This window comes from Crocodylus siamensis, chromosome 3, assembly GCF_052110815.1.
Source record: "Crocodylus siamensis isolate JL-2025a chromosome 3, ASM5211081v1, whole genome shotgun sequence".
Lineage (NCBI taxonomy): Eukaryota > Metazoa > Chordata > Crocodylia > Crocodylidae > Crocodylus > Crocodylus siamensis.
Window position 1 is genome coordinate 113047460 of NC_143397.1, and position 12475 is coordinate 113059934.

The 12475-nt window shown below is 40.5% G+C and overlaps 1 protein-coding gene across 2 annotated transcripts in view; it reads right to left on the reverse strand.

Moving 5' to 3' along the window:
• Positions 1 to 295: 295 nt before the first annotated feature.
• CPLX1 (complexin 1) overlaps positions 296 to 12475 on the reverse strand; it is a 250568-nt gene continuing 238388 nt past the window's right edge. For both annotated transcript variants that reach the window (XM_090039030.1, XM_090039031.1), the window contains one exon: positions 296 to 4224. In XM_090039030.1, the coding sequence (XP_089895156.1) occupies positions 4027 to 4224 (198 nt within the window). In that variant the 3' untranslated portion in view covers positions 296 to 4026. The remainder of the gene's footprint in view (positions 4225 to 12475) is intronic.

Here is a 12475-nt window from a genome sequence, read left to right on the forward strand (position 1 = left end):
GTTCAGCATAATAGGAATTTCACAGGAAAGCATTGCAAAAAATGTATGAAATCACTTTATTTTTTTTATTGGCTGTGATTCCATTTAAAAGAGCATTATATCAGTTACCCACATCATGCAGGAAAAGGTACCAGGCAAATTACAAACTAAATGTATATTCACGAAACCTCTACTGTAAATCATCTTTTGGCTGCTTGGAAGGTACTGCATGCATGTTGGAGACAGTGTGGGAGCATTTCTATTAGAAAATGCACCATCTAGGAAGGGTGCTACCTTTTGGGTATGTTTGTGTATGTCTGTGAAAACAAGCAATTTTTCAAAAGACAGTTACTGAAACATTTTACTGACTTAGCACACAAAACATTATCTTGATAACACAGAATAAAACAGATACAGACACATTTCATATACAGAGGACATTACATTGAGGTCACAACAACTGGCTTCTAACAACATTTATGCTAGCGCAGTAAGCTTGTCCAAGAGATGTATTCAGCAGCATTGATATGATCTTTCTTTGACAAAGGAAAGGGGGAGGACTAAGCTAACAATAGTACTAGAAACATAGACAGAGAAACTCCAAAGTGATTTAGTACATGATCTAGTCTCTCTTTTTTTTAACAGAGAGTATCATTCATAATTAATATTGCAGTCTGATTTCATATGGCTTTCTCTAAGATAGATGTAAGTTCATGAAAGTCAATGTCAAACTAAATTATTTGCCCTCCAAAGAGTGGAGGCCTTTTGATTTTTTTTTGTTAAACAGAAAGGCCCTGGAGTTGTGCAGAAGAAAGGACAGCAACAAATAGCTGCCCACCTTTCTGTCTAATGAAAAATCAGTCAAAACCAGATGACCTCATTTACCTGAGATTGAACATATTGATGATACAAATAAAGTGATGTCATGGAAACACAAAGAGATATTCAGAATCCAAACAATGAACCATGTTTCTCTTTGGTCTAGTTTGAGTGCTTTGACATCTGACCAGTGCTTTGTGTGGAGTTTTCCCAGTTCCCCTCACCCTTTTCTGTAGTGTTAATTAGCTGAAGGTGTTGCGGACTACGTTGGTGATTCAAGATGGGGATGTGCCCATTTCACCTTTGTTCAAACTGTGTTAGGCACTTTGCAAGTGGAGAACCCCTTTGAAAAAGGCTTTGTTTCTGGCCCATAACTTAATCAAGATACAAAAGTTATTTGAGGCAAATCTTGTCAGTGCATACAGTCTTTTTCCTCTTAGAGCCACTGGCCAATAAGTAACTCACAGACAGCATATTCTTCCTATCAGGTTTCTTTATCAAAAGAATTAAAACATAAATATCTTGGGCCTATACTTGTTCCCACTGAACTCAGTGGCAAGCAGCCTGGTGACTTCAGTGGAAGAACAACTGATGAACGATTCCATTTTCTATTGAGAGAGCTGAGCTGGAAGGCTCCACAATTCTAATGGTTTTTTAGGCTTTATGAATTTTGCTAGATGAGCTGTTCCCTTGCTCTATCTACTTTATCATTCTTTCTGCAAAATTTCATTCTCTTAATAGGTCAACTCAAAAATCAAATGGAATATTTATTAAAAAGCAACCCCATTTGTAACTTGCTTAGTATGATCAGAAGAGAGACCATGCAGTGAAGATACTGATGTTAGTACAACTAGGCAATGGCTTGTTTGAGAAAAATGATGGAATTCAATAAGCTGGTATAAAGCGGGACAGTCAGTCTCCACAAGAAAATTCCCGAAAAACCTAACACAGAATAACAAAAAAAGAGAAGGGGAAAGGCAGTAAGTGCTGTACATGTTTTAGGAATGCAGCTTCCAAGGAAAAAAGTGGCAGAACAGGCTGATAGCTAATGGAGGAAATCAGGCAAATGATTGATAAGGCAAGGATGGGCCAAAAAAAGCCCACAGAATGGTATCTTCTTGGTGGAACCTACAGTATGATACAGTGCACTACAGAGTCTTTTGGGCTAAGGATGATTTTTGGGGGTGAATCCTCACACAATGTGCCTATTTCTACTTCCATCACTCACTCACACAATGATCAGATACACTAAAATTAGTAAGACCATTTGGGCACATCTAGGTGTCTATGGCGACATTGTTACATCTGTTGTTACAATGTCTATGGTGACATTGTTTCTGCATTATGATTTAGTACTTCCTTTTGGAAGTAGTAAATCACAGTGCAGTAACAGCACAGTGTGCGCTGTGCACAGTCATTTTTAGCAGCTACTTCGCTGTAGTGGCATGCTATAAGCGGGGAGCACATTGCTACAATGAAGTAGCTGCTAGTCACGTGTACAGCCCCGCAGATGCTATGTCACTGTAGCGCATTGTTACGGTGATGTGACGTCACATGTAGATGTGCCCATTGAGAAGTATCCTATGCTACCCAATGTGAATAGAGTTGGTGCAAACTAAATTCACATTAGGCCTGATCCTAAAGGTCATTGAAACCAATTGAAAGAGTCCCATTAACTTCCATGGTCTCTGGTTCAGATTCATATTGATATCTCGCAAAAAGAACATCAAACAAAGCTACCACTTTAAGGATGAAGCTTTAGATGTCCATATTGACTGTGACCACAGAGCTGTAAGACATGAAGTTCAGTTCTCCAAAAAAACAGATCAGGTATATGAGAAGCATTTTATAAATCAGATTGTGCACATTTACGTAAGGCAGCATCTCCTTGGGGAAATGGCTGTTCCAGTACAGTACTTCAGTACTTACAACACTGGGTTGGGAGACCTTCTAAATCAGAGCCTGATGTTTTAAAGAAATTGGTAGGACAGCACTAAGTAAAGTGCAAGCACCCAGTGGTGCCACAGAGTGTTATAATAATACTTAGCTCCTGAGCAGCACCTTACAAGCATTATCCAACTGATCCTCACAACACTCTTGTGAGGTAGGTAAGTATCATTATCTCCAATTGCCAGCTGGAGAAGCTTGGGCATAAAGATTAAGTAATTTACCCAAGGTCATGGGGGAATTAGCATGAGAAAGAGTAGTAGAACTCAGGAGTTTCTCCCTCCTGGTTCTCTTCTCCAACTCTAAAATCACACCTCTCTCCCACATCCTTAAGGGGAACAGTACATATTTACAACACTTACTGAGGACAAAATATAATTCCTGGAAACAGGGCTGGGTATGGCATTAGTACACACAACTTTGCAAAAAGAGGAAGGTTGGTTAATCGATCTGTTCAGTCATGGGTGTTTCACACCCCTGGGCTGGAATGTTCTGTACCAAAATACTACAGAACCAGTTTGGTTTCGATCTGGTTACAGCACCTTTCAGACTAAGATCTGGTCTCACTTGTACTTATATGGCTATTCCCAAAGCAACATGAGTCTTGCTTAGATTCTGAGGCTTTTGATATCTACTATCAACAGTGAGTGCAGAAGGTTCAGACCTTCTACAACTTTGAGAACAGTGTTAAAGGGAGGAATTACACATGGTTCAATTTCCAAATTATCTCTTATTTATGAGGATTATGGGATGAAACAGAAAACGTGTGTTGCATTGAGGATGAAGACATCCCTTGTTATGAGAGATGCACTCCACAATGAACAACCAGGTGGCCCAATCGAATCTCATATAATAATAATAATAATAATAATAATAATAATAATAATTAAAGAAAACAAAAAAGCCACTGTTCACTCATAGTGAATGCTCCTTCCTGCTTTTGATGGAAACAAACGTGAAACTGTTCCTTTTCTCTGCTTAATGTACAGTTGCCTTATTTAACATACATAGTACTATGGCTTATAATAAAAGTTGTGTAGACTGCAGCTCATTAATCTTTACATCCATTCAGAGGCATCTACTGGATGTGACTATATACAAAATAGGAATGGGATGGAATCTGGAAGGAGAGGGCCTGGAGAGGTCAGGAAAGGGAATTATAGTGCGTGAAAAGAAAGGAAGATAGGGTTGCGTGATGTGTGTGGCAAGATTGTAAATTCCCATTTTACAATGAGAAATCCATTGCTTTACTGTTCATGACAGTCTGACAGTCTGCAATCATTACTTCTTAAACATGTCTTGAAGAGGCCCAGGTAGATATTTGATGACTGTGTCAAGAATGCTTTCCTCTTCCTCTTCCTCTTCATCTCCACAGCCTGGAGGTATGGCCTTCTTTGGACGTGTCAGACTTCCTTCAGCATTTGCCTCCAGTGCAGCCTGGGCCTCAGCTTCCCTTTCTTCCTTCTTCTTTATCCCATACTGCAAGAGGAAAGAAGAGACTGTCAAGACATTCATCAAACAGAACAGTGGTGTGCTGGGAGTATGGTGGGGGTGGGAGGAGAAGGAGGGAAGAAGATCATCAAATGTTGACATTTGTTCTTACAAGGATCCTGGCTCACCACAGGGCATAGCGTTAAATAATCATGAACCTTTACATAAGAGCTCATTTTCAAATGTCATGTCAGTACTGATGTCAAAAAAACTGAGATGCCATGGAAATAGAACTCTACTTCATACTCCTGTGACATAAGGATAGTTATAAGCTAGTTCCTATTCCTTCTGCAAGGAGAAAAAAATGCTATAAAAGAAAACTCCTGCTTAGGTGCCATCTATTGCGCTGATGGTTAGGCCACTGACCAGGATGAAGCAAGCATTTTTTTTAGACCTTTAACACTTTTGAATGGCATTTCATATGATTCCCTCTCAGCTTTGCTTTGCTTCAGTGAAAGCCAATGAGTTTTTTCCCACTGAATTAGACCAGAACTAAACATTTTTAAATCTGGCCCTACAGGCCTACACATTCAGCTGAGAAGACCTGAGAGCACTGTATCAGGATGTTCTGTACCAGAACACCACAGAGTCTGTTCTAGATTTAACAGCAACACACCTTCCTTGTCTCTTCTTGAGACACACTGTAGTTTTGGAGTGCTTTTTTCCTGTACAAAAGATTCTAAACTTGTGACTGGGACAAAGGGGTATTTCTAGCTTGCACTCTGAACAGGGGTCAAAAGGGAGCAGAATGGAGCTTTTTGTGGAAGATTTTGGATTTAATGTCTATTACATAGTTGTCTGTGACTACATGGACTGGACTTGGTGATCTAGCAAGTCCTACCCAGTCTACAGTCCTAGCATAAGACTTTATTTTGAATCACAGGTCCAGGCAGATACAAAAATTCACAAGGAAAATAATTAACAAACAGGGAAACAACAAACTAACAGAACCCCCAAAACAAATGCACGGGTGACTTGGCTGCAAATGATGAAGTTTTAGATTTTCCAAGTGGAAGAGATTGTGTATTTCACTACTGTTCTTTAATCACAAATTATACAGAGAGACTTTTCAGCCCAAAGTATGCCCTGTTGGAAGCTACAGACTCAATGGTCACAAAAAGCTTTGGCAGTATTATGTATTCTGTATTTACCTGAATCCAAGACAACTTTGAATTTACGATGACCCTGTGATAATTAAATTCTATTTATAATAAATTATAAATTTATTTTAACCTTCCTTGTATAGAATGTAATCATTAAAGGGTCATCCTAAATTCATCCCCCAACAACTGTGTCCGGGAAAAGAGCAGTGGAGGGAAAGGGGCCAGACCCCTGCCCCTTGCCTTCCTCCATGACTGTGTATGCCCTCCTGCCCCCACTATGCCCTTCTCCCTACCCCTTGTGCCTGTACCTGCCTCCATGCTGCCCTGCCTATCTCCCCCTAATACCTGACCTCCCTGCCACTTGCCTCCAATCTACCCTGCCATTTACCTCCATAGTATGTGCCTCCTGTCCCTTGCCCTCTCTTTGCCCATGCTTGCCCCTTTCTGCTTGTACCTGATGCCTCTGCCTGCCCCTCCTGCTCTATGCTCCTCCTATCATCTGCTGCCTGCCCACCACTTACTTTTCGCAGTAGCTTTGGCTTTGGGGCAATCAGCAATGGCAGCCCTGGTGCTGGCCCTGAGCCAGCCCAGTCAGGTAGAAGCAGTGGTGACAGCTCTGGGCCTGAAGGTGGGGCCAGATCTGGAGCTGAAAAGAAGCCTCATGCTCCTTCCCCCTCTTTGCAATCTCCCCCACATTCCCTGTTACCGGCCACATAAGCCACCCTGCCACTAAACCACCACCTGTCCCAGGCCATTAGTCAAACCTAAGATAGGCATTTTTCCCCCCTTGTTGACTGGGGGTGGGTGGAGGACTTATCTTGGATTCACAGAAATACGGAAATCCGATTCATGCTGTGTGTGCTAAAACATCCTTAAGCTTCCAGGTAAAATGGATATCTGAGATTTTCTACTCCCACTGATAATTCAAGCCATAAAACTCAGGTTTTATATGGGCAACAGAACCTTATTCTATGGTTATTTTATTAAAGAATACTAACATTTAATAAAGGAATGTAAGATCCACAAGATTGAATCAGACTGGGGTACCAGTAGTACCCTATGGCAACTATGACCATGGCCAGCACTGGCATCTCATGGAAAGGTTTTAGATTCAAAGTTCTAAGTTTGGCTTATCTCAAGCACAACCTTTTTTACATCAGCATTCCCAATTTCTTGTCTCTGTTTACATCTTCCAATAAGTTTTCAAGCATTAGTCTTCCTTGCATAAGAGCTTAATCACTTTTCAGTCTGTAGCGGTATCAAAAAAGCATTTAAACTAAAACAGTTACATATATACCTACATTACCAAAATACCCTTAAGCCATTCTTGCCTGCTTGCAATCATTTCAATTTAGCCAAATTAAGGAGGTGCTTTATGAAAAGAAGGTTAGGGGGTTAGATTTTCTACAGAATGACTTGTCAGTCTGCTCTAAAAGTAATTTTTTGTAAAAATGTTCTTATGCTTCTTACTTCAATTGCACCAATATTCTAATTAAAGCACTGAAAGCAATTAAGATTACATTCAATATATCAGAACCACAGGTAACTAAGTACCCTGAACCTCTGTAAAGGCCAGAAAAACACTTTGCAAGAATAAGTGTTTTTGAAAAGAAAATTACATGGGATTTCAGAGAGATCAAAGGATTACACTGGTACACAGTACTCAATATTTTCTTGGTATCATTAGTACAGTGCTGCTGAATAGGCATACCTCAGATGCTCTTTTCATGATTTGCTTTTTATTTCTCCCATTATGAAAAGCCAGAGTAATTTACCTGTAATGCCAACAATTCCTCTCCATTCTGTGACAAACCCTTGACTCTGAAGTATTACAGGTCTCGATAAGAATCTGCTAAACACTTTAATTCAAGAAAAGTTTTCCTGCTTTTTCTCCCTGCCACCACAAAGTTTTCAGTGACAGGCTGAAAAGATTAATACAATAGGCTAAAAGAAATCTTGGAGTCCAGTTAATTTCAAATGCCAACCCCATTCTGTGTGCATTTGGGACATTTGTCTCATTATATTATGGCCATTTGATACCAAACACCATTATAAAATCCTTCATTCAAATTCACTGACATTTCATGGAAATGAAGATATTTAAGATAAATTATTCTTTAGTTAGGAAAGTTGTTGCCTCAAGTGGACTTGGGTGTGGAAGAGAAATTCTGTTAATTGGAGCAGACTGCACTGAAGAGAGAGTGATTCATTTTGCTACATGAGAATTGTTTTTTCTGCTACTTTAACTCCTCCTAGAGAGTCACAGGCACATGTCACTTCTTAATCCACAGTACAATGCATCCATAATGTTTGGCTTGCCAGCCAAAGGAGAAGACAATAACAATAGATTTTTTTTGTATATGGCACTTCCAAACTCTAGATGTCAATGTCTTTTCAAAAGAAAGGAAAGTACAATTATCTCTAGATTACAGATGAAGTCAGTGATACAGTGATGTGAATAGCTGGACTGTGGGCACATCTACACAAGATGTTTAATGCACAGTAGACTAATTCTACTGCACTTTAATGTGCACAGCAAAAACTATACTAATACCCTAATTCACGGTAGTCTTAGTCTACTGCACATTAAGCATCACACATAAAGTGTGCGATCACACTAACGCACACTACGGCAGCCTACTGAACATTTATTTAGTACTTGATTATACAAGTACTACATTTTATGCACAGTAGGTACTGTGCATTAATAAACCTGTAGATGTGCCCTGTATGTGGTAAGTGATTGCATCATGGAACACAGTTGCTTTGTTGCACATCACACTGTAGCTGATGGTTCACAATTCCAGTATAAAACCTGTTTTTAAAGATTTTTTCTCATTGTGTGAATCAAACATTTTTATATAAAGAAGAGATAGAAAACTCAAATTCTCTTGTGGGCAGTTATGAGACATCAAAGAAGTTCACTGTTAGGTTTTCAGTTCACCACCATAAAACTCTACTGCTGGAACTACTACCACTCTATTTCCTACCCACCAGGAGCTTGAGTTTCAAAGTCAGTGAGCACTTCCATCCCGTTGACTCCAAACACTATTATATGGAATCAGGATTCTGTACCATTGTTAACAGGCAGGCATTTGCACGGTAACTACCTATTAACCATTATTTGATTTAGCTCCATCTCCTTTTCAGCCAACAGAAATGCAGTTAACAATAACAATCACAAGGTACCACATAGAAAAAAAAATCTTGTGGCATGAAATGCAGAGGGAAAAGAAACAGGAAGGTAGGGGGAGAAAAGGTTTCTGGTTATTGTGAAGTATGTATGGGAGAAAGAAATAAACCACATGGCCATCTGCCAGATATGACCCAGGATTACAGCTGGCCAATAATTTCTCAATACCTTCTTTTAAAAAATGGCTGGCAACCAAATTAATATCTTTGTGTGGAATCCTTTTGAAGAAATAATGGAATGGAGGGGAATGAAAATACATAGAAATATTTTGTTTTTATTTTTTCAGAATATAATGCTTCATTTTGAAATGTGAAACATTTTTTTTCAACGTATTTTACATAAAACTTTTTCACTTTTTTAAAATGAAATTTTCCTTTAAAAGAGACCAGGATTATTTTTAATCAATTTGATTTTGTTTTGTTCCAAACTGATTTCTTCTCAGCCTCTAATTTTTTTTTTGGTAAGGCACAGAACTGGAAAAAAAAATCGCCATTCCCCCAGATCTAGAATGGTGCTCAACTATGGAAATAGTGGGTATGTCTATACATGAATTTACATGTGCCTAAACATATTGCACCTTACCCCAATGCTCATTACGGTGCCTTAATGCAGCTTTACAGCCTACCTTGCTCAGCACCCTGGACAGCTTCCCCCCCCCGCCCCCGCCCAGCTCTAATCCACTCCCCCTGTTCCTCCCTCCCCATCACATGAGAGCAGTGATGGCCGAAAGGAAAAGTGGTGGTGCTTTTGCAGCTGCTGGCGTCTCTCCTGCCCCAGACAGAGGCAATGCAGCCCCTGCAGCAGCAGGATGCCTTGCTGCTGGCCCAGGATTCAAGAGCCCTCAGGCGGGCTGGGAATACGTCTGACAGCAACTCCTGGTGTGGCTTTCCCAGCTCCAGCCACCTCTGTACTGGATAAACACCCAGCTTCCTGCCCACTGGACACTCCTGGGGGTTCCTCTGGGTTCAGCCCGGGCAGGCTGGGCTCAAGACAGGCTTGGTGCAGTCCCAACCTGCGTGCTGTCTTGGTGGGAGATGCAGCGCTGGCTTCTAAGGGCACCTGAATTTTGGGACGGCAGTGAGGCATCCTGCTGCTGCAAGGTCTGCGTTGCCTTGCCAGCAATCCCACTCCTCTGCCCCAGAGCAGAAGAGACACCAGGAGCTGCAAAAGCACCCACTGCTTTTCCTTCTGTCCAGTGCTGGGTCGTAACGTTGGGCCCCATGGGTTCTGCGGCAGACAGCACAGCTGACCTAGTGTTAAGGTGCAGTACCCCATCTACATGTGGGTTATGGCACCTTAACTAATCAGGCCTAAACTGCATGCCTGCTTTATGCAATTTACTCAATGATTCCATCTCCAGGTGAATGACTTTAGTATACTGGTTTTGTGCCAGACACAGTATAATAATACAACATGTAACATTTCTATGTGCATTTCTCTTCCAAGGCAGACTTTTGTCTTGACAAATATGAGATGTGAGATAATCCCTTTTAAAACATATTATCTCTTCTTGACTCATCCTTGAATTGCAGCTTCAGTAAAACATCTTAGAAACATTGGTACACAAGACTGGAAGGGGTTTGGGGGCAATCAAGTCCAGGCCCCTGCATTCACAAACAAATATTTACACAAGAAATTTTGAAAATGGCCTCTTATGTGCCTTACAAACAAGACACAATACCCAAAACACCAACAGCACTCTAATGTACCATAGATAAAAGTAAGAGAGATGAGAGCACTATCAAAGACCTGCTACTACAACAACAGGGAAATTGGTTATTAATGGATCTTTGGAAAATCCTAGGAAAAGGACCGTAAGCCATGTTACATAGGAAGGCAAGAACTCTCACAGTTTATATCAATCTGGCTGAAGGGGAAAACTTCTTCCTGACCCCAAATTGGCACCCTCATCAAAAAACCCCAGTCTTAACTGTAGCCAATAGCCCAAAGCTTTTGAAGAAGATGGGGGAAGAAAAACAAACCAGGAGCCAGTGGAAAGGAAAAAATGGAGTCCTCACTGCAACAATGGACCAGCAAAAACCCTTAGGCATGGGATTACGAGACAGCTTCCACACACACAGTGTATGGACACTTGGCTCTTCCTCTCCCTTCTCCTTTAAACTTAATCTCTAGATTAAGTTCATCTGGCAACACAAATTCAACTACTGCCTTTAAATTGGCAAGTCTCAGATCCCTTTCTATACTCCACATCCATCCCCTTCTGTCTACATGAAAATCTGTCCCCACTAAAATCTCTCAAGCATTGTTTTGCCATTGACTCAAGCTTAACATGGTTAAAGCCCAGCATTTCTTCCCCCCCCCCACAAGCCATGTTAGTGACCTCCGCATCCTGCATGACACTTAGCCCCAGAGCATGATTATCATTGTGACTGCAACATCTCTCTGGAATTTTCAGACCAAGGTTACTTTTCAGTATTTCAGATTCTGTCTGCATAACATTTTTTAAGATAAGACCTCTTCTATCTGTCCATACAGGTAACACTTCTGTCTAGGTTGTCATTGTCTCATATTTTGATTCCTGCAATACCCTTCTCCTAGCTTTGACAAATGCAGTCCTGCCCAATTTATGTCAATCCAGAATGCTGCTGCAAAAATCATTTTCCTGACTTGATCACAGACTTTTTCTTTCTTTTTTTTTTTTTGGGAGGGGGGAGGGAGAAGGGGGTTGTGAAGGTGAAGCTACATGCCACAGGGATGGTTAATAAACACCAGTATTGGGCAAAATGTATTTTCCAGAATTAAATTAAAAGCTATATTTCTTCTTAAGAAATGGAGTGCTTTCTTGACTTTATATCACCCTCCTTTCTTTTATGTTCTGTTGTAACTTTCCCTTTTCAGGGGCAGGAGTGAAATTTCCCAGATGACGGTGCTTCTCTAGGGAAAGTAAAAGTCACTCAGACAACCTGGCTGATTTTTTTAGTGGATGTAAAAGACTCAGGAAGTTATCTTGATCATTCAAGACCTGTGCTGCCAGTCTCAATACTTGTGTCATAGACAAGAAATTGTGTTTCAGGTTGTTTCTAGAAGGCTGAGAGAAGTTAAGTTTATTGAGCAGTATTGTGTCAAGTTCTTATTTTCCCAAAAAATTTACATCAAATTATCGGTGCCTTTTTACAGCTTGTGATGGATGATACAAGAGCATGTAATGTAATATACTATAGCAGTTACTATGTTGCAGCAGTTCCCAAACTCTGACAGATTGGGTGCCACCAATTTAAAACAACCTTAAGTACCACCATAAAATATTTCAGTTCAACCTTTAGTACCACCAGCAAATTTTTGTAATGTAAAGGCATTATAACAAATGTGTTAATGCATACCACTGACAGGTTGACTGTGTACCAATGGTGGTACACATACCACAGATTGGGAACCACTGCTATACTGGATTTAAAAAAAAGCTAGTAACTTTTAACTGCTAATCTAAAAAAGATCATATAAGTGCAGTTGATATCAACTCAGTTTGGTGTCTCAAAGATCAGGGTGCTCTACCCCTATTACTACATTTATGCTTTTGCTGAGATTGGGGTTCAGCTGTATTAGAAGCATCATATACATATAATGAGAGATAGTCCCTGCTGAAAAGATCATATGATCTAAGTATTCATGGCAGGCACAGATAAAGGTACTTCCCGCTCTCTGCAATATCAAGTGGTTTGGGTTCTAGTCTGGGATCTGTGAGATCTAATCATAGGTTTCTGCTCCACTACAACCTGTCTATATGACCATAGGCAAGTCGCTTAAGCCCATGTCAGTACCTTTGAGGATCAGTTCATTGTTTCACAGAGGTTTCTGGAGAACAGCCATGTTTTAAAATGGGGAAGCTCTCAGATATTATAGTAATGGGGGCTAGTTCAGCATCCAAGACAGAACCCCCAACCTAGATATGTGGATAAGGGCAGGGAGGGACAGGAGATAAGGA